Source organism: Anser cygnoides, chromosome 6 (assembly GCF_040182565.1).
Source record: "Anser cygnoides isolate HZ-2024a breed goose chromosome 6, Taihu_goose_T2T_genome, whole genome shotgun sequence".
Classification (NCBI taxonomy): Eukaryota; Metazoa; Chordata; class Aves; order Anseriformes; family Anatidae; genus Anser; species Anser cygnoides.
The window spans coordinates 28,501,835-28,528,065 of record NC_089878.1 but is presented as its reverse complement, the minus strand read 5'-3'; the positions used below and the strand labels follow the sequence as shown (position 1 = coordinate 28,528,065).

Sequence of the window (26,231 nt, the reverse complement as noted above, 5' to 3'; positions counted from 1 at the left end):
GTTCCAACTCAAAGATAAGATTTGCCAAAAATATTTCTCTCTTTTGTATAGTCACATCAGAGTGACTGGTCCCACCGTTACCGCCAGCATGACATGAAAGATGGCCATGGAGACTTGGATATTTTTAGGGCTCCATACAAAATGTATGCACAAAATGTAACAAAAAGCAATGCATAATCCTAGAAATATCAAGATTTGGGTAATTTAAGTAGTATCTATAAACCAGCATTCTTTCACATTCTGCAATATCTTTTTCTTTGTTTATTCTTTCCCTGCATGGACGGCATCAAACAGTAAATGGCTCTTAGTCTGCCAGCTTCCATGCAGGAAGAATATTGACGCGGTTCTTAATTTAATACATCCTATAATGCAGAGGGAAAAAGAATGCTGGAATTGGGACCTTTCCCAATGCACAAACCTGAAAGGAGAAAAGTCGCATTTCCATCTAAGGGATTAACTAAAACCTGGTGCTTTGTTCAGTTGTTTAAGTCAAGAGGAGAAGCTAGTGATGAGGTAAAGATGATGTCAATCCTGTTTATTTATGAGTGATGTCGAAAACTTTTTTATGCAGTGCTGAAACACTCAGCTGATTCTCAGAGCCACACACCTACTTTTTTTTTTTTCTGCCTCTGTAAATCTTTTTTCCCAGTTTCTGGTATTTTTTTGCCAACCGTGAAATTACAGATTATAGTAAATCTCTTGTCAGTTCCTCCTCCTTCATTTTACTTTGTTTTGGAAACAGGCCATTGTTTCACCTATCACTTTTATAAAGCTGCATTGCTATTGCTTTTTTTTTTTTTTCATTTGCTTTTGCCGTAAGTGAGAGTCCTTTTTTATTCTCTCCAATCTCAAAATACAATTTCACTCACAGAGGTGAAAATAGACAGAGGTGGAAGGCAATTCCTTCCCTTCCATGGGAGGCTCCATGGAAGCCCTATGTGAGAGCAGGAGCTGACTGCTCAAACTGTCACTTCTGTTCTTCCGCATTTGACCCAGAGGATCTCAGACCAACGAGATTAGTGAAAATAATGACTTTTATCATTTCCAAAAGGGGCCTTATCATGCAAACTGCTGTTTTATGAGAAGGAGAAACTTCACCCGAGATATTCATTCTAACTTCAGTGTGTGGAATAGGTCAAATTCTCCTACCTTTTAAATCTAGAAAAATTAACCGAATTAAAGACAGAAAAGCAGAGAGAAAACGTATGCATTTCTTTGTGAGTGGCAAGACTGCTATTCTGGTTGTGTGACGGGTTGGTAACATTACAACTGGACGGACAGAACTTGGATTTGTGGACTGATACACATCTGAAGGCAGAGTTGCAGTAAATATAGCAGTAGCTATTTTTTTTATTTTTTTCCTGAGGAGTTCGGTGCTCTGTCCTCACACATACACGGCAGCGTTGCAGGACGACCATCTAATACGATAGAAAGCTCAGCATCCTCAACATTTACGAGGAGAAATGGGGAAGCTTCCATTCGCTCTCAGGCACCAGCTGTCAGCTGAGCTCGCACCAAAACCCAGGCGGTGCACTTAACGCAGATCCCGGCCTTTTTGCGGTCACAGCCCAGGCTGCAGGACCGAGGGGCAGTGCTCGCGGTCCCCGCCATTACAGCACCTCCCTGCAGCCCCTTTCCCTCAGAGCAAAGAGAAGCGGCGCGGCTCCCTCAGCCACCGCCCCCACCCCCTCAACCGCCTCCTCAGCGCCAACGGCCTCCCCCAACGGCCGCCCCCGACGGCCTCTCCCCGCCCATTGGCCCGCGCGCCCCACGTGACTCCGGGGCGGGCGCGCTCCCGCGGCCGGGCGGCCCCGGCGACGAGGGCGGAAGTGCGCGGCGGGGGCGCGCGGGCGGAGGCCCCCCCATGAGAGCGCGGCGGGGGGCGGCGTGGCGGCCGGGCCGGGAGCGGGCCCCGAGGTGAGGCGGCGGGGCCCGGGCCCGGGCGGGGGGCACCGGGGGTCTCCGGCTTCCCCCGGGGACGGGGGAGGGAAGGAGGCGGCCGCACCGGGGCACGGCTGCTCCCGCGGGCCCTCCAGCGGGGCCTGGGGCCCGGTCAGCGCTGGGGGAGAGGGAGCGGGGTCCCTGCGCCTCACCGGGGCGGCCTCGGCTCGCCGCGGCTGGGCTCTGCAGCCCCGGTGGCGTCCCCCGCGCTGCCTCACCCAGCTCCGAGGCTCCCCTGCCTTTTGTGGAGTGCCCGCCTGCCCGGGAGCATCCTCGGAGGTGCGGCTCCTCGGGGAGCTGGCGCTTCGCGGAGAAACTTTTTGTTGCCCTGTCCAGCAGCTAGCAAAGCCGGCAGAAGGGGCTAGCGGCTGGGGGCCGGGCGTGCAGCAATTCTTGCTTGATGGCCAAAAATAGCTACGGTACAAAAATGAATAGCAACAGCTCGATTTCGCTTGGCAGTAGCATCTTTATAGCCTGTTCGCTTACAGCAGGCTTGTTAAAATAGCTTTATCTACTGCGTTCATCGCGCTTCTGGCCTCCGCACGCTGAACTTAGGTTTATTTTTTTGCTTGTGATCAGATGATACCGACTTACCGCAGCAAAGGTTTTTTGCATTTACTTCCTGGATGAAATAGCTTTTATTTATGGGAATGGTCTGCAGACTTTTCTGTTCTTTGAATAAGTTCCCTGTGTTAGATTGTATGCCCCTCTTGGAGGGGGCCGGCTTGACTCTGCTTGGCGTGCTTGGAGAAGAGTGAAGCTGACCTGCTTTCGCTGGCGTTATGTATATGCTGCGGAGAAATGCCTAGTTCGAAGGCGTAGTTGGAATGCTTTTCAAAAACTGTTAGCTGAAAGCTTAATTTGACCAGACAATGCCCTTTCTCAGACAGCCTTTAAAACTCTCAAACTTGTCCCTGGTTGTCAGTGCACTGGTGCTGGGTATCTGGACAGAAGAGCAGTTAAGGCATTTTGAGATGCTGCCTAGACAACTCCATGTATGCTGAAATCCTGGATGATAGATTCTGCAGTCTGATGCCCCGTTGAGGTTTTAAGTTTTCTTCAGCTGCAACTTTACTGATTTAACACCGACTGTGATTTGACTGAATGCTGTGAGAAGTGGCTTACTTCTCTGGGAAGCGTTGGGGTCCAGGCTTCACGGGCAGCAGCTCTGTCCCGTGAACAGAGCAGAAGTGGCCAGGCAGTGTAGTAGAACAAGCCCTAACATCGTGTTTCAGGAGTCTGGTTTGTAGTTTGATCTTGGCCTTTTGCTCTGTAAGTTCTGTTCCCTTTCCATGCAGTGGATACTTGTACTTTGAATTGATAACTTCTTATTAACTAATTATATTCAAACTCCATGTGACTGACTACTGATTAAGTGAATTGCTTTCTATTACACCATGAATTCATCTTAATTAATGGCCTCTCACAGTAGATGTACTAAAGGAGCCAGTTTCTCATGTCAGCTGTGCAGGCAGCAAGTGTTCAGGCAATGGAAGCGCATGGTGGTATCAAGACAGAAGCAGCACCCAAGGCCAGCAGATGTCTTGTGCCTGAAGCAAACAAGTGAGGATGGAAGCAGTGATTTTTGGGAGTTGGAGTGAAATCTGGTGGCTGTGGGGGTGCCACAGAAGTGGTGAACACAGGTCTGGCGTTCGCTGCCTCCCACACCCTGTGTGCATGTGTAGCTCTTGCGTGCCTGACTTATGAAAGGTGCTGATCCCAGTTGTCAGCCAGGTTAGGTGGCAGTTGCGTTCTCAAACTCTATCTCGACTTGAAAATACTGTCCTGCTGATAAAAGCCTTGTTCTTTAGGCTTTCTTTTATATCCCTTCCCTCCCCCTGCCCTGTCTTTGGAAACTTCTGCACCACCACCAAGCGGTGGTGATAAGGTTCCAGTGCTTGTTATCTGCTGTTGTATGGAGCAGGAATGTCAGCAAACAATCTTGGCTGTTCCTGATGGTAATAATAAAACAGTGGCTTTTGTTCTGTGACATAATTGTGGCTCTTCACAAGAGGCTGTGGAGTGGATAGTTAAAAAGTACTTGTTAATAGTTGCCAGGGTGTGATTGCTTTGTGAGCAGCTCCTTTTAGCCCATTAAACAGGACTAAGCGAATTTCATCAATGCCTGCCCCAGAAATATCAAGTTGTCTTGTCAGTTAAGCAAGTTAACTCGTGCTTTGTTTCTTCATGTTCTTCTGAATGCTGCTTTAATAGTGATATTAGAGGATCTGTTTTGTCTCTTGCGCTTGAGATGTGCAAATGTATTTTTAAGACCTGTCAAAATGAAAGCCATGAAGTCATGCGGGAATGTTACTGAGGTTGCTGTGCAAGTAGATACTTGAATCTCTTTAGGGTGGCAGGGTGCTCACTTAGAGCAGTCACTTACAACTGGTTTATATGGACCTCGAGCCCGTAGCCTGTCTAAGGGCTGCAGACATGGTTCAGAAAGGTGCAAATAACAGTTGATTACGGGAATATGAGACTTAATGGAAACAGACTTTACTAGAAAGCTTTGCAGGATCGTATGTCAAAGACTAAAAAAAAAAAAATCAGTTCTGGGATTATAAGTCTTAAAAAGCCTGTCAGCTGTTATTTAATGAATTAGTGGTGCTGTCAGTTGATGTGATTAAAAAGAAATATTTCAGGCAACTAAGTGCATTGAAGCTGGAGTTTTTAATATTCTTAAATTTGGAATGTGGCAGAACTAATCTGAAGTCAAAGCAGAGGGTTGAAAAGCTGAAAACATGCAGTTATGTAGGTGCTGTGGCTCCTTAGGTTTCTAGCTCTTTCTGTGCATGTCTTCACCTGAACTAAAAGGACATCTTTCAGGGGAGCACTGGAGACCCAGACTTAGCCCGAACACGAGGCAAAGTTCTGTTAATTTAGATGGCCAAGTTAAAGAATGGTAAGTTTGCCTAATTGATGACAAAGGTTTTTGCAAGGTAGTGGTTTATGTTAGATTAAGAGGGGGGGAAAAAAAACACCTTGATGAGATTATTGTAGTGTCATTACGGGATGACATTCAGAACATGTCAGAGCACTTTAAAAAGCTTAACTGTAGGAGTTACCTGAGCTCCGGACTCCATGTTGCAGAGCATTAGCTAAATATAGTGTTTTTTTTTAAGGTTAGCGCTATGCTACCCAGGAGGGCACTATCCTGAGCAGAAGCTTAACAAGTGGAGCGTTTTTATAGATCAGGTTGCATGCTGGTTTCCTCAGCTGTCCAGAGAAGAGGTGGTTTTGGTAACTGAGGAAGCCACTCCCTGCTTAGAAAAAACTAATTCTAGAGTATGTTGTGACCTCTGATGCAGCCTTTCCACTAAACTGCTGCTGCTATAAGAAACGCTTCCCCATGATGGTAATCCTCTGCTATTTATTTTTTTGGCTTACTGAGATCCCATTTTGGGTAGGTAAGGAATTCTCATCAGTGTAGTCACCACACAGTCTCACTGAGTGACTTTTATGGCAGCATTCCGCTTTTATCTACCATGTAATAAAACAGACTAGAAAAGCAATTTAAAGAAATGGTCTTTCAAAAAAAATGGAATGTGTGCTTGGCATTGGTGCCGCTTCTCTTTCTGTTTCTATTCTCAAAATACAACTTAAGAAGCAATTTAATTTTTTAAATAATTCTGTATGCTCAGTGAGAATTTGCTTAAGGTTGTCCTTGTTAAGACAAACTAAAATCAGACTCAGCTTTATGGGCTGAATCTTTTTCTGAAGCTGTCAAGGAAGGAGACACTTAATTCAAAATGTTATTGTACAGTACACTTGTTTAGTTTGTAAAACAGGGATCAAGTAGTAATTTTGTTCAACTGCTTTCCGTAAGCATTCACAACTGTCTTCTAATGGTATAACAGCAGGTGTACTTGCCCAGATAGTTACTCCTGTAAATAAAAATCAAAGTTCCTACTTAAGTGTTAGTCATGGAGGACTTGCTGTAAGTTTTTAGGTTTGCTGTACTTGCTCTAGCTTCCAAGTAGGTGTTCCTATCCCAAAGGCTCCCCAGAAACAAGGTGTGTATGAGCTGTATTGCTGGGACACAGGCTTGCCTCGTAGTTGTTGAGGCTGGAAGATGCTTCTGGAGATGTAGTCAGCAGCAAGACCAGACTGGAACACTAACCCTGGCCCTAAAGCTCTCTCCTGGCTCATCACTCCAGTGATCCCAGCTCATCTCTGTGACCCTAATGACATTACAGTCCCTGCAACTGCACACAGACCCCCAGCATCTCCTGATCGCTCTCTGTCCTGCATGCAGCAGTGTGCAGAGCACCCAGCTGTACCGATTCCCCTGGAAAGGCACGAGAGCTAGGAGATGGGCTGGCTTTGCATCAGGATAACACTTTTCTGTTCTGGTAACGAGCTCAGAGGAGAAGAAATGTGTCAGAGCAGGCAGGGATAAATGTATGGCGTATCCTGCGCTGGTTCTGTTTTCCATGTGGCCTGTCTCTTGCTAGGTCATGCACAAGGAAATGTCCTGGGCTAAGTGTATGCCGAGTTCTGTGTTGAAGTCAGCTGCTTCTAGGTTAACTTAGGGATACTGAGACTGCATGTGGCCCTTGGAAACTGGGCTGTCAGAGCACTACATTTAAAGATAGAAATACTGCTTGTGACTTCGAGGCAAAGCATGTGAAAAGACTGGAAAACTACCTGCCTTTTTATTTGAAATGTCTTTTTTTTTTTTCCCAGTAGAAAGGTAAATTCTGGGTGAGGCATTCACTGTTCTGACTGGGGCAACTTGAGTGAAGAATTCTGTTTAAAGGAGGCTTAACACAGCTGAATGAGAGAATTCCTGATCATCTGAAATACTAAATGTCACTATTGTGGCTTTATATGGAGCAAGTGTATTGATTGAAGGATGGGGAAAAGGTTCAGTGCTTGGCACTCCAGTGCAGTGTGCCTGATTGAGGGAGCTTAATGACTCACAGTCTGCGTCTGTGAGCCCTTCAGTTTGGTGCTTAAAATAGTGTAAGTACTTTCAGAGGCTGCAGGGAGATGATTCTCCAGCCCTCTAGGGGAGGTGTGCCTCCATGGTTAATAGTAAACTTGGGGACTAGGGGTTTATTGTTCACTATCTCCATCAAATGTGAGCAGGTATTTGAGTGGCTCAGGGCAGCACAGAGTTGTGAGCACGGGACTCCAGTCCCGGCTTAGGAGCAAGGAATGTTTGACAGGCAATTGCATGGGTAGGAACAGTCACTATTGCTGGTAGTACCTGAGGCAAGCTAAGTGGTGTTTGGGCTTCTGGTTTATCCTGGGTGTCCTTTTCACTGGGGAATGTGAAGACAGTTGGCAGGCTCTGCCCAGATCCATCCTCTGAATGAGCGGTGGTAGCAGCTCGCTGCCTGCCTGCTGCGTTTGCAAGAACAGTGGGCTAGCTCCGACAGCTAAGGATCGGGGTAGGGAAGGAAACCTGGCTTGGTAATGCTGCCCGAGAGCAGAAGAATTAAACCCTGCAACTCTGTGCAAGCTCACGACTGAATTGGTGTTGGCAGGAGTTTACTGGATCAATGGTAGTGGCAACTTCCTTGTGGATTGCACAGCTGCAGGTAATCCGCTGAAGTAACGACTGAAACCATTTTGTAACCTCATGCTGATAGAGCATTTGAAGTTAGCACACTGGAATTCAAAGTGAACCTACTTAAGGCATTGCATAAGCTGGGAATTTGACTTGTCTGAGGCATCTGTTACATTCCTAGAGGTCTGATTAAAAATCAGTATTAGATTAACATCTGAAACATGTCATTATCTCTCAGCAGTGCTTTGGCAGACCTGGTGTGTGCTGTGTATTGAAGAAGAGCATGCTCCTGCACAGAGGAGCTTTCAAAGGAAGCAAGGTCGGAATAAGTTTTGCAAAGCAATTACAGGAGTTGAGGCTGTTGTACAACTCTCTTGTAGTGTCACTTATCTGGTATGAATGAGGCTCATTGACTAAGGTGAGAAATGCTGTCCTTAACTCACTGCAAGTAGTTAGGCCACTAGGCAGTTACCATCACAGTGACAAACCTACCACAGCAACACCAATTAATGTTATTAACTCAGTCCTTATGCTTGCAGAAGACTTACCAGGTTTCCTAGCAAATTCTTGCTAGGCTAAGAGCAGTGGGGTAGGTCAGTCTTGTCGGTAGTATGTCTGAAACGTCTTCCAGGCATTAATACTAGACCTGCCAGCTTCCTGCAGGTACCGGGAACGGTCTGGCCAGGTACATCCCTACAACAGCTTTTTAGCTGTAATGGTGTCGGTGTCTTAAGATTTCCATTTCAGGTAATGCTTTGTCTCTTTGGAACAAAGTGTACTTTACTTGGTGTCACATACAATCTGCTGGTTACTTAGCACAGTAACATAGAAATGGGATGCTGGTCTTAAAGCTTTCTGGAAAAAAAAACTAACTCTGCTTCTGTGGTGCCATCTGTGAAACAGTGAGGCAAAGTGTTAGTAACTGACTGTAGCTATCTAAATAGTGAGCGCTTTGTGAGAGGCTGGGGGGATTGTGATGGAGAGGGACCCTTCCCCTGGAGCACTGCTGCAGGGTGGTGCTGCGTGCCCTGCTGTGGGATGTAACGCCTGTGGGCCTGATGCGCCCTCTGTCTCTTCTGGGAAAGAAGTAACCCTACTAGTTAGGGAAGGGAGGTGGTGTGTTTTGTGCTTGTCTACTTCATCGTGGATCTGGGCCCATACCCGTGTGACAGGGTGGTGCAGTAACGTGGCAGAGCTGGTAGGCTGCACCACGTGAAGCAGGAAGGATACACGGCTGCTACTAGAACCTAAAAGGACAGGTATGACACTCAAACTGCAATTCTGCCATCTGGTTAAAATCAAAGGTGCACACCGACTGTAGAAAATGATGCCAAAAGCCTTTAAAGACCAGAACATATAAGAAACTTTCCAAATCTGGCTCCAGTTGCTGTGAAGGGGACCCATTCCCCTCACTGTTGTATTCCCAGCTTTTCACGGGGGAAAATCTTTCTGTGAAAGGCAGTGTTCTGTAAGCAGTGCTTAGTGTGATGTAAATTCTCAAACGCGGTAGCACTCCGTTCCTCAAAGATGGCTGTCCTGTAAGTTCCTTACCTTTCTACTCCAAAACAGTGACTGATCTTAACTGGCAGTGTCGTGGGGACCAGTTCGCGTGCCAGTCAGGAGGGGTGACTCTGGGTCTTCCTGCCTCGCTGCTGCTGTTTCCTCCTCCTGTGTTTGTGCCACTACAACTACAACTCATGCTGCAGCCAGGACAGAAATTCAAGCTTCCAAATAGCGGTGATCTCCTGAAGGCACAGGGCCATGCTGGGTCTCTCTGTGCCTTGGCAGAGTGATGAGTTGCCCTTTGTGACTCTGCAGCAGCCTGAACAGGAACTGAGCGGTTACAGTTGACCTGTTAACAGATTTTTGTGGTGCTCTCCCTGGGAAGTTGGTGCATGCTGGAGTTCTGGCAGTCTTCCCTCCCTTACAATGTCTCTGTTTTCTGGCCTCCATCAGGATCTGTAGGGAAGCCTGTAGGGGAAGCTGTCAGTTCATCTCCTTCCTCCGAGGAAGTCTGGATGGAGATGACTCACGTAATGACTGTAGGGCTGCAGTGTTCTCAGACTGTTTTCATGTATCATGTCCCAGAAGGGTTCACCTTCAGATAGTATGGTTCGGTAGATGAAGTGGAACAGCAGTGGAGACAGCTGTTAGCTTCTGTTCCTGCAGATACTTCCACTGCTTGGTGTGCGTTCAGTATGCAAGAACTGAATAGCAAAAACACGTTTGGTTTAGTGGCATTTGTTCAACTGCGAGTTGCTGGTCACCTAGGCGGTTCTATGCAGACAGGCACATAGCTGCACAACTAAGTAGCTGTAATTCTGCTTAATGAGCTTGATTTTGAGATGAGCTGTATGTTTTGTTCGAGCAGGAATGAACTTGGTATCATTGCATAGTCCAAGCTTGGCAGCAAATTGGAAAGGCTCTGTATAACTGTCCTCTTATTCTAATAGTGTCTTTTAATGCTGCCTTCTGTGATTCCTCCCTTTGTTGGCTGAATGTTCTTTGTATTTATAAAGACTAAGGGCAAGACAGGCACTGCTTTATGAAGCTGGGAAATGGAGATGCCTACCTAAACAGTCTGAGACAAAAATAGAATAATTGTAATAGATTTTATACAGATCTGTATAAAGAGATCCAAGACCAAAATGAAGCAGCAGAAATAAGGCTTGCATTCTAGTGTCTGTATTCAAGCTCCAAATAAAATGACTTGCAGTGCTCCATGAGCATGTGACCGCAGTATTGAAAACGGTCCTGCTGAGATGACTGCGTGCATTGATGGTCTCCTGATCTGTTGTTATCAGCCTGTTGAGAGCGTTAACTTTGACCTCTGCAACCCTTAGTCAAATACAGATATAAGCAGTTTTGGGGTGTGTAGCACCTTAAAAGTGCTATCTAAGGTCAGTCCTTCCTCTTCTTCAGCTAGCTGAACAACTTGTTTCTAGTCCGTTGCCATTTTACTTCCACTCGAGGGGAATTCTAAAAAGGTGACACTGAATTACCTTAAATATAGGAGTATGTATGTGTTTGTGTTCTGGTTCAGCATAGATCTGACTTTAAGGGTTATTTTAAACAGCTGCCCCTTTGACAAGCAGACTGCCTGGGCTGTTCCGACACACAGCATTGCTGCAGATGATGGCTAGGGTTTGGATTATCTAATTCCAGTTTTCCTTGGACATCAGGACTGTTCTAAGCAAGGTTATCTTGAAATTACTGCTGACATACAAGACACTATTTCTTCTTAATGAATGGTCTAGAATTGTCACCTACTGAATGATATGAGAGGGCATATTCAATCATTTCATCAGCAAGTAAATGCTGCTGTCAGACTTGCTGTTGAAGCTGTAGTGATGTTTTTTTCAGAAAACTCAGTCAATGCTGGGCTGGGCTTGACAAGGGTGGTAGGGTCAATGTGCAGAGTATACACAAAACCACACTTTTTTGTGTACACAGAGAAGTGATCTCTTTACAGAATACCTGGTCACTCAGATCTGAGGACAGCCTTAGAGGGTGGGGTTGCCTCAGTCTAGCTATAACTTCTTGCAAAGAATAGGGAGTTAGGCTGCATAGGTTGCTAATGTCGTGATTAATTAAAGCAGCAATGTAGCTGGGTGTCGCTATTCTTCAAGTTCTTATTCTACATAACTTTAGGTGTGCATATTTCAGAAAAATACTGGAAGTCTCTGCATAGCAAGTTCATTCTTCCTGCATGCAGATGTGTGGAGTCATGTAAGGTGATGGGTGCTGTGATTACAAATGTCTTTAAATGTGTGTATAAATTCTGTCTATTGGGTGGAACTAGTAACTAATTTTGATTGAAACTGTAGGTTTCAGTGCACCAAGTAAATGTATTCATTCTTTAGTTTTTCTTTAACATTTAGGTGTAGTTTCCACCCTTTCCACCAAGGATCCAGTCTACATAGAGTATACTCCTCACGTTTATGGAGATAGTTCTGTGCCCTAGAAACTCTTATTTTCCCTTTGGTTATAAAGTATTAAGTTTCCCAAATCCATTGCTAGTTTCCTGTCTGGTATCATTACTTGTGCAACTTCAAGACTGTTAATAGATTTTGCACAGATTAAAAAAAAAAGTCTAATTACCAGAAGCAAATCTCAGGCTTGGGTTTTGCTCTCAGCGCATGCACTGCAGCAGGGTGCTGGCTGTACCAGCACACCGTGAAGGAGCACACTCTGAACGGGGGCAGGAACTTCCCCCTTTCTGCAGCAGGTGAAACTGCTGCCTCCACCTGCTCTGGAAGACATCTCAAGCCAAATGAGGTCCTTGATCTGGTTAAGCGTGGCCCAGGAAAATCTGTAGCCATGACCAAGAAGGTAGAAACACCCAGCAGTAAATGGGGAAGGATACAGGGATATCCTAAAAGAAGGAATTTGTGTTGAGCACTTCATAATAGGTAGCATGAAAACCAGTAACTGGAGACATGCCAAGAGAAGATATTAGCACAGTGAAAAAAACTAGAGTAGCATTTTTTATTTTTAGCATGCATATCCCAAAATTCTTAGTAGCATTAAATATGCCAGTTAATCTCCAGTGAACTTGTTTTTATAGTTGAACTACCAGTTGGAGCGTTTACAGTCCATTGAAAGCTAATAGAATTTCAGTGTTTAAATATTTTCTGGATAGCCTCAGAACAGCTGAGGAGCTCTTACAGTTCATAGCTCAGTGAGATTGCTAATTAGTTTTGTGATCCAGGGAATTTCTGTGACTGCATTCTTGCAGGCGTATCACAGAACCAAACACCCCAAAGCCCCTAATTCATATTCTGATAAATGAGGATCACTAAAACAGTGTTGCAAAACTTTGTCCTTTCTGTGCTTGCTTTTGATGACATCATATTTAAGTCTTTAATAGGTTGAATACCCAGATTTTCCTATAAAAGTAGGTATCTGAAAGGTTTAACAAAGCTGCTCTGTCAAAGCTATTGGGCTAAGGGTTTCTAGAATCCCACTTTGAAATCCAAAGAATGGCCGCTTTCAGTGGCGGGGTAGTGATGAAAAGAAATGTCCAAGAATATCAGCTGCACAGCAAGAGAACAAGGGCTGATCTCAGCAATTTTGAGCTTAGAGCTCTATTTCAGTTTTTATATCTCAAACTGAATTGGAAAAACTAGAAGCGATTCCAATTAAAGCCTTTGGAGGTGTCTAGAATTTTTTTACTGTCGTAGCAGAGTGTCTGCTGGAAAGCAAGTAGACTTGCAAGTTTCTCATGTTTTTTCTTCCATGTTTGGGTGGGCACTAGCAAAACTGCTTCCTTCCTTGTGAAGCAACAAGTGCTGTATCCTTTCTTTAAGTGACTGTAAAACCGTGGAGTCTTAATGCAGATGAAATAAGGGATGTAAAAGTGTCATCTGATTCAAAATGTAGGTGGTTATTCAGGAGTCATCTCTGAATCTTGGCATGAGGTAAACCAGTCCTGTGTGTTGGCAGTGTTTTGGAAGAGCTTAACAGTTTAGGCTGAGGAGAGGGCAGAGAAATTAGCAAATTTATGCATAAACTTGGACTTTATGAAGCTGTTTGTACACAAATGCCTTGAAGTACTCAGTTCCCAGGGGCTGGCCAGGAAAGATACAACATTGTGCAGGTTACTCAGTGGTAGGAGGCCTTAGTTAACCCGGAGAAGTCACAATCGATGGGTAAGATGAGGGAGGGCTGAAATGGTTGGTGAGCTTGAGGCTAGATTTTGAGGGTGGCACGGTTTGATTGCAAAAATGTACTGGGCCAGAGGCCTAATTCTGGCAGTAGTATCGTCAGAAGCCTAAATAAAATCTTTCAGGAACCACTGTGGCTTGACTTGTAGCTCTTGTTTCATGTGGCCAGTCTGTCTGATAAAGCCTTTGTTTTTTTTTTGGTCTACAGAGCATCTTTCAGTAACACCACAAAGCTTCTACTGTGTATGTGGCTTTGTGTAAACTACTGTCACAAAGTCCAGTTATCAAGTCCTTGTCTTAGTCCTTTTCTTTTAAAGCAAATCAATCAGGTAATTGCTTCTAGTTTCTTAAAGATGAAAGGCTTCCTGAAAAGCTCCTGCTCTGGCCTAGACTCTAGAACTTTATTTCAAAGCAGGATGAATGGTATCCTGAAGAAACCCAAAGTCTTCCAAAAGGTTTTATTTTTACAACTCGTGATGTTTACCACACCAAGTTGAGCATGGTGTTCCACCTGGGGGTGGAATGGCAGACTGGAGTGAAGGGCTAGCCATTGACTGGATCGCTTCCCTTTCTGTCAGAGAAGGTAGATCTGGTTGGGTACAGTTTACTTCCCAGCAAACAGCGATATTGGAGGGGAAGGAATTGTCACAGAATCACTTGTCTGGATACTTGCTCAAAGCAGGTTTTTCATTAGCTATATTAAGATGATTGGTCTTAAGTCGAAGGGAATCAAGTAGTGTTTTATTGGCAACTACATTCATCATAAATGCCTCTAGATGTTGCTGTTTCTTCTGTGAAAGAGTGATGTGCTCCTAGCCTATCCTGCTGCAAACACTAGCGCTTCTGCGCTGGCCGTGTCAGTGCTGTGCTGCTCTGTGTCAGCCTCGCTTTGCTCGGTACTGCCTGGCTATTCTGTGGCTCTGCTTCTCCTCCCCAGCTGGGTCCAGGCTGCTTGCCCAGCGCTTTCAGGGACTTCACTGAGGTGATGCGATAGGGATAGAGTCCTGAGTAGACTCCCATGTTTCACGAACCCTGTGTCAGAGGGTTCGTGTAGTATGCGCACTCAGAGTTTCAAGTGGCACTTGTAGTAGCTCTGCAGGGAGGGTTAAATACCTTGGTTGCCAAGAGATGGGCTAGATTTAAAAACAGTCAAATTGTATGCTGTTGTTTGGCTTTTGTTTATTATACTTTGCTTACCAGTTGGGTAATGCTGTATATGAAGGCTGACCCTGCATTCTCCAATGTCCATTGAGTTGGGATGGGCAAGGAAGAATCTAAAATGTTCTTACCAGTGAGTCTCTGAATGTGTGAAATACAAACTGGGCAGAGAGCTAAACTGGATGGTGGAAGGCAGCTGTTCCTTTAGTGTGACCAGGTAAAGATGTGGTATCCTCACTGACAGGAGATAGAAACTTGCTATCTTCTTTTTGGGCTGTTAGTAAATCTTTCTATTATAGTTGCATAGCACAGTGCAAGATCAGGAATCCCTTTGTCTTGTGGCTTTCTACTGCTTGGTGTGGCAACTTCATATACAGCAGCACTAAGTTTGTGTCACCAGAAAAAATGTTAATTTGAAAACATCATTAGATAATGCAGCAACTTTAGCATGCTTCTCAAAGGTTTAAAAAGTCACAATTGCACTGATAAGTTGCTGGGGATCTTTTGGCTTTTCCAGAAAGCAGCTTGTCTACCATTGTCAAAGCCAGACTACACTTGAACTGGGACAAAATGAATTCCTCTAAGAGCACGCTGTGCTATTACCCCAAACAATCTCAGTGTGTGATCAGTCTGTAGCTTTTATGCCTTGGGTGTCTATGTTGAGGCAAGCTGAATCCTACTTTATTGTCTGTAGAGTGTAAGTGGGCTATAAGTGAAGAAAGCTGTACAGCTCTAACTTCTGGAGGTCAGATGCTGTATGTTGTGCTTTCTCAGGGTTTTCCATGCTTGCCTGCCAGAGAGCTGTATCCTCGTCCGCTTTCTCTCTGGTGTCAGAGCTAAAATCACACGTGCAGTCCTCTCCTGGCTTGGAACCTCTGGGATAATGTCTGAATTTGCTGTCCCAAACGCAGAAGTGTGTGTGCTGAACAAGAAGAATCTGTGACGAGTCAACAGATCCCGTTTCTATACCCTTCACTTGTGTATTAAGGAGCCTCCTGGATGAGGGAGCTGCTATATAACAAAAGTTTACCACAGGAAAATGCATGTTTTCACTTAACTGGTGTTCACCCCGGAATGAACGCTTATTGTACTGCAAGTTAGTCATCTGTAACAAATGTGTGTAGTAAACAGGTGGAGTAAAATACTCTACATGGAAAAATGCAGTAACTCGAATGCTTGAAAACACTGTCCCGAGGGTGCCTCTCCGTTGTTGGCATATTTGTTCTGGTATGGCCTGCACTAGACAATGAAAACTTGGCTTGAGGTGTTGCTTTTCAGAACAAAGTCATGACAAGGTAGGGGAAGCCTTCACAATCGGTGTATACCAGGATGGGTTGCCAGGTGGGTGATAGAATTGCCAGTCCCCAAACGCAGTGCGTGTGAACGGAGCCGGCTGTTCTGAGGGAACTCTTCTGGAACTAGGCAATGCCCAGAGGTCCTTCCCAGCCTCTGCAATCCTACAGTATTTGTAGGTTAACAACTCCTCAGTCTCTAGTTGGTTTTGTTTAGGACAGCTAGTTATCCTGAAGGCTTTTCCAATATAGTGCTTCATGTGACTTCTACTGCAGGCCTCGTGTTTCCCTCTGGTAGAACTTGATGGCATGGCATGGCGGTTGCAGTGTCTTCTAGACTGATTAGTCTGGGCTAACTTGAGACCCCTGGTAGGCCTGTTCATAGGTATGCCTTGTGTTCCTGGAATAATGGACACTTATCAATCACTGCTGGTATAGTCACTTTCCATAGTAATGTTCCCTGAATGGTCTGTTCTTTCTACACCACTCAGCCAGTACGTGAATATTTGGGGCCCTGAGCTGTCCTGCTGTGAAGACATGAGTGTTGCCATCCTTGCACTTCCATTATAGCAGTCATGCGTCTGAAGTACACATCCCTTTTTTCCCCTCAGTGTGGGAATCGTGACTGGTGACACATCATTTTTTAATATCAATTACTTCTGCTTTTGTTCCCAGTGGGCTGTTCTTACAGAGCTGCTGGCCAGTGCTACTCAGTGTGGCAGCTGATGCTTGTGTTTCTCCATCCCAACTGTTGTGTCCAGCTACTCTTAAGTGCTGGAGACCTCTTAAAAAATACTACCGCACCTAAGTGCTTAGTTTGCATGGCACATAACAAACAAAGGCTTTTTAACAAGTACTTATTTGTTGAAGCTTACTCTTTATGGTTTTGCAACATCATGAGAAGAATAGGTACAGAAGAATTTCTTGCAGTAAAGCAGAATCTTTTCAAAAGCAAACAGCAGCATCAAAAGGTAGGAATTGCATAAAATAAATGCTAATGCCATATCATAAGACTTTCTGTTGGAAGCTCTTGCAATTTGTTCCTGCCAGAACTTACTGTGAATCTCTGCTTTTTTTATTAGCCTACGTAGAGAAGAGATCAAAAGTTATTTCTTCTTATAAGCAGATCTAAGGTATAGCTCTGTTAGTAGGCTGAAACTAAGCTGCATCAACATTAAAGAAATACTTTAGAAAGGCGTAAAGCCTTGTAACAAGAACTACAGAAACATTTAATTTCCTGTCAGTGGAAGCGTGGTCTCCTTCTTTGGAAACATCTGTAGGTGGCAATTGCATAGGATGGGTTTACAAATGAGAGCAGCTTGTTCAGCTAGTAGCTGCTGTGAGAAACCTTTGGCACTTCTATTAATGGTGTTCTTGTTGCAGAGAAGACATTGTTCTGGTACCTGGATTCTACTTGTCTTTTAGATACCAGTGACTTGACTTGCTTCCCAGTGCATTGATAGCCTATTCTTCAGGCTTGGTGAGCAGGGTTTTAATCTGGTCTTTCCACAGTAACGCGATGCCTACCCTGTGTGCTGCTGTGATGCCATTGATGTCATGGATGGTGACTGTTCTTTTTCTGTCAACAGATCTAATTAGTTGCCTGGCACTTCTGTGGCAAACAAGACAATGGCTGCCAGCAAGAGCAAGAACCAGAGTTCCTTGGCACTCCATAAAGTGATTATGGTCGGCAGTGGAGGTGTGGGCAAATCTGCACTCACTCTCCAGTTCATGTATGATGAGGTAAGTAGTTTTAGTTCAGCTTCTTTAAAGCACAAATGAATACATCTCACTAAACTTTTGTAGTGGGTCAGGGGGACTAAACGTAAGTAGCAAAAGGCCTAGTGACTTGAGTGGCCAAAGAAGAATATAGAAATAAGCAAAGGATAACCTCTGAGGACCAAGGGTGACAAAATCAATGCTTTTCAATGGAAAAAAGTCTTCAAAAGACACGCAGAATGTGAACTGGCTTGTCTGAGTGTGTGCAGAGGTAGCTAGCAATTGCATTTGAAACTAGTTTTGTTGCTGTTTCTTTTAGGCCAGTTAAGGTTGAAGTCAGAAATAAGCATTCTGGCTTACTCTGAGCCAGATGGAGAAGTAAACGTGCTTAGAGAATGACTTCTTCAATAGTGATATACAGGAAGCTAGATCAGACAGTCCAGATACGTATGTGAATGAGTGCCTGACCCTGTACTTCAGGAGTTAGCATTTATTTGCAGGCTGTCCAATCATACTGTAGCAGTGTGAGTATCTGAACAGGCTTAACCTATGGGGAGAGATGGTATAGGTACTGTTGTGGTACCTACGCTGAGATAACCCAGGGCGTCAGCTGGCTTGCTGGAGACTGGCCTCTGGCTTGAGTTTGGCATAAAGAAATCTGTGGCAATGCCAGCTTGAGGCTGTGAACTTCCTGCTGTACCTCTTCTGGCATGGTCATTAGAGAAACCCAGTCAGCCTGATCTCAGGGTCATGGCGCAGCCTTTTGTTGTGCTTCAAGGCTGAGGAAAAAGGAATTGGAAATGTAAGGAGCCTATGGTGGACCTGTGCTGTTAGCACAGAACCACAAATTTAACTGTCAGTGGCTTTGTGGGTCCAATCAGTATTGAATATACTAAACTACATGACTGTATAATTATAGAGCAGCTTTCCACGTTCAACAGTTGAATGCTGTCATCTACACCTACTGAAGCTTTGGTTAGCTATACAGTCAAGTGAAGTACACTCAGAAATACTTTATTCTTGAAGAAGGAGATTTAGATAATGCAACCAGTTTATAAGCTGATAGCTTATTCTGCATCGTTGACCCTTAAATTGTGCTGAAATTCAATAATTTTATTTGTCAAGACCATTTCGCTTGACTAGGCGGGCTGGCTCTTTGATGTATTAAGTACTTAAATCAATTCCTTTTTATAGTAAAGCTAAAAAAAAATGACAGTGGAACTTTGTATCTGACTGAATTATGAAAAGGCTTTCAGGACTTCAAGTGTCACCGAAATGAGAGAGTAGACATGAGCAAATATTGAGACCATGTGACAGTAATTCTAAATACTAATCCCCCTCATCTCCTTCAGTTTGTAGAAGACTATGAACCTACCAAGGCTGACAGCTACAGAAAGAAAGTAGTTCTGGATGGTGAAGAAGTTCAGATAGACATTCTGGATACAGCAGGACAGGAGGATTATGCAGCCATCAGAGACAACTATTTTCGCAGTGGGGAAGGGTTTCTTCTTGTCTTCTCCATAACAGAACATGAATCCTTTACAGCAACAGCAGAGTTTCGGTAAGTAGTTCCTCTCCCAGGCAGGGGGGGGATACTCCTCTGACAACTGCTTTTAAAAGCTACAGCCCTTTGTCCTTTACCCTTTATCATTTGGTCAATAAAAGTGGCAATACAACCATTTTGCTCTCAGTAACTGGTAACTAAAACCACTGTACCTAGCCTCTGGCTAAAGTTGTCTTCATGCCTTCAACTTGTGAGTACATTATGCCAGCAGCAACTTCAGACAAATAACAGATTCTTGGACTCCTAAAACCTATGTATTCAAGCCAATTTTCAGTCTTTGTGGATGTGGAGTTTAATTATCTTAGAGCAGTACTTCTGGAATTAAGTCTGCCTTTTGGCCAGGTTTCAGACACTGTTGCTTACTGCTAGAAGCAGGTGCTCTAAGGAAAGGAAGGATTAGCCTCCACTCTCAGGTGTGGATTGATGCCAAACAAGGGTTGGCAGCCAAGCAGCACTATTGTAGGCAGACGTTTTCCTAGAAAGACGCACAGTGGTAGTAAATGCTTCCATTTTTGTTCTCAGGATTAATACTTCTAATGCAAAAATCAGCACCAGACTGAGCACAGAAACTACTTGTGTAATGTAAAAGAAAAACAGGGGTTTTAATCCAGTGTTCTGGTCTCAGAACTCATGTATCCAGGTTCTTCAGGGCAAGTGTTCTGGCTCTTCTACACTGAGGCAACAGCTATTAGCAAAAGATAATCCAGAGATTCCCGAAGACATCTGTGCAACTTGAAGTAAAACTTGCCACAACACAGGGAACATGTTTGGAATTCTTTGCCAGATGAAAAGCTCTTCATCAGTCTGGCTTACGTTCATTTTGTTTTAGTGGTACAAGATTAACAGATAATTGGAAGTGTAAGTGCTGGTGCTAAGCAAGGTAGACATTATTTCTATTTTTTTAAAAGCTATAGCAAATTCTCCTTGCACTCTAGGACTTTTAGTCCAGGTTCTTAATGTATTATACAGTTCCAACAGTAATGGTGGACTGCATGATCTAAAAGGTAAAAAATGTTGTTCATATGTCACATACTTTGACTTTTGCTAGACTTTAAAAGGGTGATGGTCACAGGGTACACGCTAGAGCTGTTCTGCTTGATATGCTCTGTTTGAATTATTTAAAGGAGCAAAACAGTTGAAGTGTTGTAGGACTTGAAACTGAGTGTTCAGGCTAGACTTGTCCTAGTGAAAGATGGAGAAAAAGTCAGATACCATTCAAAAACAGGTAGAAAATTAGAAATTTCCTGGAAGTACCTAGCCTGCCTCTTGGCTTGTGTGCTTATCTGAAACGTAAGGGTAAACCCAAGGCTTAAGGCTTTGGATGAGAAGGAGTCCTTATCTTGGCAGTCTCTGTTTTTTGTTAGACTTCTGTAACTAGGTTAACCATGTGTTGGTTCAAGATTCCAGAATGTCAAAACAATGAAAAAGCAATGCTGGCCCTCAAGGTGAGCAACAAGGGCCTGGAAGTTCTGAGCTGGAGAATCCTCTTTCAGTGGTTTAGAAGAAAACTAAATACTCCATTTAACTAATTTTATTATTTATTAAGCTGATATGTAAGAATTGGCTGCTTGAAAAACCCTTCTTCGGGAAGAAAATAACTGAAAATAAAATAAAAATAGTCTAAAAATAACTGCACACTGGTACAGTTCTTCCAGAATCCTAGATGGACAGCAACACATGTCAGTCTGGTCTCAATGTGTTTTACTCCAGTAATAGCCAAGGCTTTGAGACTGACATGCAGCATTGCTCTGTCTCCTTTCCCAGATGCTGATAGATCCTTGTTGGATGAAACAGGATAGCAAGGTTAATTCTGATGGTTCACTTCTTTTTCTAGAAGGCTCTGTTTGAAAGATCTGTTAGCCCTTTAGTTCAGTATTATTAATCAATTTTCTCCTTTGTGCAAGGCTTAAGTAGCCATTAAGAATAACATCCTTGCCAGCTACTCATGATGTTCTCAACCTACTGCTTTGGCGAAGCCTTGGTGTTACCTGGACCTGTACTGAGGTGGGATGCAGACTGGAACCTGAGGGTAGTGGCTGAATGCTGGCTGAAATTTGGCACTTGCACTTTTTTCCTCATTCAGATGTGAACTCCTGTTGTGAGTTGTTTTCTACCACACAACTTTTCTTTTAGACCCTGGGTAGCAAAATTTCCGGCAAAAAGGAATAACAGCCTTCCTGAAAGTGTGAGGATTTGCTTAGTATAAAGCCTGTGGCATTGGTATATTAAACTTGGAATCATTTAAAGTGCATGTTCAACTGTTGGGAATGACTTAAGTGCTGTTGTAAACACCAAATAATGTGCAGGCCACATGATCCACTGTGTAAAGGGTAGGCGTTTTTGTTGCTACCACTAACACGTTTTTATTTTTGAATACCTGATGCATTAGGGAACAGATCCTGCGTGTGAAGGCCGAAGAGGATAAAATCCCTTTACTGGTAGTAGGAAACAAATCTGACTTGGAAGAGCGCAGACAAGTGCCTGTAGAAGAGGCTAGAAGTAAGGCAGAGGAGTGGGGTGTGCAGTACGTAGAGACCTCTGCCAAAACTAGAGCAAATGTAGATAAGGTAAGACAAATGACTTGCTTCTGCTACAGTTACATTGATATGGGTTGTTTAATAGCTGAGTGATGAATTCTTAACTCTGGCTGGAAGAAAAGCAAATCCACAATTGAATCTCTGAAAGCATAGGTTATTGAAAATGAACTAATTTACTAGAATGTGTACATGGAAACAAATACATAGCTCAGAGGAACTAGAGGCCAGTACAAGGTAATACTACTGCCTTGTTTTAGGTGTTGGTACCTGAACCAGCTTTCCAAGCAGGTCTATTAGCTATAGGTGCTTATAAACTCTTCCCCCCCCCCCCCCCCCCCCCCCCAAGCTGTGTGGTGTGGCTAATGTTAAAGGCTTGATTCTTGTGTTTTGCCGAGACTGCTCTGAATTGACAGGAACTCTTTCTGCAGCGTCCCTGACCTTTTTTGACTTGTACACCCTGGTCTAGGATAATCATGACATGTTTCTGCAGCTTGTTTCTTGATTAAACATTGTTGGGGTATTCTGGATGAGAGATGAGTTAAGACTATCGAGTGTTCACCCAGTAGGAAAAATAGGTAGTTTCAAATCTCTTCATGATGTATGTAGTTAAGGGGGTTCTTGAAGACGGTGCCCTTTTTCTTCACTGTGGACTTCACTAGTCTACAGAAGATAACTGGAAACTTACTGTTGGGCCCCTAAGGACTCTGAAGATAGTTTGGTATTCTGCGTTTGTTTCAAGATTACAAATTGTAAGCAGCTTTCTGCTTGGCCAAAGGATGTTGGCAGCTAGCTGAACTCTAAGGGTGAAGGTGTTGTAGACCGTTTGTTAGCTTGCTAATAGAAATGTTGTCGGTCCACAACTTACATAAATAAAGCTTCTATTATCTCATTGTTTATTAAAACGGTGTATAGAAAACTCTTCAGATGTCTTCCTTATAAAGAACATAACATAACTTAAACTTGGTCAAAAAACATTCTCTAACATGTGCTGTTACTAGAAAGTCAGACCACTGGATATTAACAGAAATATAGTTGTATGTCTAGATTACACTAGCGTGGTGTTACAGACCTCTCCTAGGTCTTCTCTGGGTAGCTTATGTGACATACAGGTTATCCTCTGTATAAACACTCGTCTGTTAAGATAAGTTACCAGCCATTGTGATGGTTTTGCATTGACACTGTAGCAGAATAAAACTTTCCTACAAGAGGGTTATGAATGTTAAGCTATTCTATTTCTGATCATAACATGGTCTCGTTTCCAAGTGTAAAAGACCTGTATAGGTCCCCTTAAAAAGAATAACTCTGAAAGAACACAGTTCCTGTCCTATAATTGTAAATTTTTCTCTAGTAATTCTCTACTGTGAAACAGCTATTACATCTTACACGGTATGTACTTATACAGGAGACTTGCAGGCGTAAAGTCATCTAGAACTCTTGGTAAAAATCTCTGCATCTTTCATATAGCAAAGTCTGAGAATTTTCTATACCTGATACTGTCACTTGAACACTGTAGCTCTTTTAAATTATAAAACAGGCAGAATATTATGCAGTGGTGTGTGTGCTTGTATAACTACATGGAAAGAACTGAACTAAATACTTTGGCTAATGCGAGTGATTTGTCTGGAAATGTTTAGGGCACAGACAAATATTATCATGAGCTCTAAATGCTACTTTTGTGCAAGAACAACATTCAGTAAAAAGCTCTTAAAACAGGGCTGCTGAATGATTTGGGAGCCAGTTAAGATAGAATGGAATTATAGAACTGTCTTGCTGCTTTGCTGCTGCTTCAGATACTGTAATTTTGCTGTTGAGTCTGTCACAGGGATATATGTCTAGATTCAATTCTGCTGTTAGATACTGTGTTGTGCTACATCTTTTATGGGCTACTGTATTGGGCAGCAACTATCTGCCTTCAGGTGGCAGAACTTGATTAATCTTTCTTTATTTTCCCCCCTTAGGTATTCTTTGATTTAATGCGAGAAATCAGAGCAAAGAAAATGTCTGAAAACAAAGACAAGAATGGCAAGAAAAGTGGCAAGAACAAGAAAAGCTTTAAAGAAAGATGCTGCTTACTGTGATGCTTGGGAACTGTAAATATCTATCTACAGGTGGCATGGATAAGATACCACTAAGGATATAGGGCTGGATTCATGAAAGGAAGTCTGTATTGACTCCCTTATCTCTTGCTTTGCATATCATACCTTCAAAATGTGAAAACAGAACTTTGAAACCATTTCTGGTATCCAACAAAACCTATGCCTATGTAGACTGAAATGGGCTCTGTCTTCCTAGTGTCTTTCAGAACTAGAAACATGCTGAATTTCAGAACTACAATCATTCTGTGTGGTTATACAGAGTTCTTTTCGTACTTACTTCCTGGTTTACTTTAATGTCTCTCAGAATGTTTCTCTTGAACCTCTACTGGCCTTAAGAAACGCAGCTGTTCAGGTTCAAACAATTTTTCACTGTTGCCCTACCTGATGTTGCAAACGGCAGAAAAGCCAGATGACAACTGGTAAGAGTTTGAGTCTCCATCTTCTGTTAGTGGTCACTGATTTCTTATGCTGAAATCTGCTTGTTTCCTTCCTACACTCCACTTAAATAGCAACTGACACTTGAGTCAACTCAAAGTTTCTTCCATGTTCTGTTTAGTCAATACAGCATTCATGAATCAAGCCTATGGACTCACTTCAGACTTATTTAGGTAATAAAAACTATGATATTTAAATACTGGTCAGATGCATTCCCCGCTGGTCCATCTTCTCATCCTTAAATTAGTGGTATGGGGTGAGAAAGTGACTCAAGCCTTTCTTCAAAAGGAATAGTGTTGTCACAGTCTCCTAGAAATGTTGTCCTGGGTTTCTTCCATGTTTTGTGGCTAGACACGATTGCACTCATTCTACATTGGTCATCATTCCCCTTCCTAGTACTGGAACAGTGAAAATCAATGTTCATGTGTTTTGTTTATATTAAATCCACGATCATGTTGGAAAAGTGGGAACATCTGCATCCATTCCATGTCTTATTGAAAACAGACCTCGAGTAAGGGTGGGTCACGACACAGTCATGAGTTAGCGTAGGTGAGGCATACATGCTACCTCTCAGTGATTATTTGCACGGTCGCAGAAAGCAAATGGAGTTAAGCAGTTGCCACATCTGTTACTCACTATTAATTTTATATGTACTGTTTCTGATGCACAGCAACCTAGCACATGGAGATGCATGTTGAGTTTTGCTGTCGGTTATGCAATGGTGGTCATGTTTTAGTCAACAAAATACAGCCTAAAAATGGAAGAGAAGTCATTTCTTAGCAAGTCCTCGTGTCAGCTGACTGAACTGTGTTTTCTGATGCAGTTTAAATTAAGTGCAGTTGCCAAAAAAATACTTCTGTCACTGTTGTAGAAAGTAACTGTCTCTTCTGTTTGTAGAGTCTCTCAATGAATTATGGATATCTTCCATTTTGAAGGAGTAGACAGACTTGAAAAGTAGTGACTGTACCTTGCTTTTTAACTAGATGCTTAAAACACCCTTGGTGAAAGGATAATGCTATGTGGTTGTTCAATGAAGCACACTGCAGCACTAAATTAACAATTTTTTTCTTGAGGTAAAGGAGTAGTAAATACTGTTCTGTACTTCATATTGTAATTTGAAGATGAAAAACATTTTTAACATGTACTAGATTGCTCTTGTGCATTCAATGTCTGAACTGTGGAGGAAAAATGTTAGATATCAGAACTTCTGGTCTGAGGTTTTACAGGGACTTATCACAAACTCATCGTCTTCCATAATTAGTCTAACGTGTCAGGCAACTCATTGGATTGGGGAAAATGTACTAAATAAAAGGTGCTGTAATCTTCATTCATGTCAAGTTTAATTCCTTCTCTGTTAACGTTACCTTCTGTGCACAGAAAGAATGGTTACCAGTTCTGGAAATATTTCTTGTAATGCCATGGTTGGTATTACAAAGCCAACTTAACAATATCATTGTGAGGCAGAGCCTATAGGAGCCTGGTGGCTTGAGCAATATCTGTCTGAAATCTAAACACCTAATGGGACACTTGGGTCTGTAATGCTTGTAACAAAATTTCCTCTTGAACTTCCATGGATCCAGTCCATTTCTGAATGCACATTGTGCCTACAGCATATCAATGTCTGCTTTGGAAGCAGACCGCTCAGGTTTGGTTTTAGTTGAGGCCTAAGGGTTAAGTCCTTAGTTAACCTAAAGGATAAACAACAGTTGAGTTTGCATTGCAAGCTTAACTAGGTCAAGCCCCTCTGAGGTGGATTGTAGAAAGTATCTAACAAAACTGAATAAGCTTTCCTTGCTATATGAATAATGAACTCAGCAAAGCTCACAATAAGCAGCTCAGCTGTGGTAACTCAAGTGACTCGCATGCCTTGACCTTTGATTTCTTTAATCATAAAATTAATCATAAAATACATGACAGTATTTGATAGGGCAGATGAATTTCTATTCAGAACAGTCCGTCTCCCGTGGCTGGCTGTACGGTTTGCGTGCTCTTTTCACATGGGTTACTTTTTTCAACAGATAAAGCTCTACCACTAAGGTGGACTTGCTTGAAAATGGTGCTTGCTGTTTCATGACTTGATACTGCATCTCTTCAGTGTTCTGTGCTTGTCACCTTTACCAGAAATGCTAGGCATAGCCTAAATACAGCAGCTCTTCAGTATCCTCTTCTGTACTTCTGATAAACTCTGATTTAACTTTCCAGTTACAGTGGAGAACATGATAAACAAGGCAGCTACCTTGACTACTTGGTAACATTGGGTAACAAGCTTTGACTTGCACCAGAAAGGCAGTAAAACGGCTCTCCT

The 26,231-nt window shown here is 43.2% G+C and overlaps 1 protein-coding gene across 2 annotated transcripts in view; it reads left to right on the top strand.

Annotated features, from left to right (window-relative positions):
• The window catches only part of RALB (RAS like proto-oncogene B), a 45,599-nt gene extending 20,346 nt beyond the window's left edge, over positions 1–25,253 (top strand). The window contains exons 1-5 of one of the 2 annotated variants that reach the window (XM_048072217.2): positions 1,770–1,917; positions 17,165–17,318; positions 18,647–18,855; positions 21,248–21,425; positions 23,354–25,253. In XM_048072217.2, the coding sequence (XP_047928174.1) occupies positions 17,205–17,318; positions 18,647–18,855; positions 21,248–21,425; positions 23,354–23,473 (621 nt within the window). In that variant the 5' untranslated portion in view covers positions 1,770–1,917; positions 17,165–17,204 and the 3' untranslated portion in view covers positions 23,474–25,253. Of the gene's footprint in view, positions 1–1,769; positions 1,918–17,164; positions 17,319–18,646; positions 18,856–21,247; positions 21,426–23,353 lie in introns of those variants that run through there. The other variant, XM_013171189.3, reaches the window with a different exon arrangement.
• The last annotated feature ends 978 nt before the right edge of the window (positions 25,254–26,231 follow it).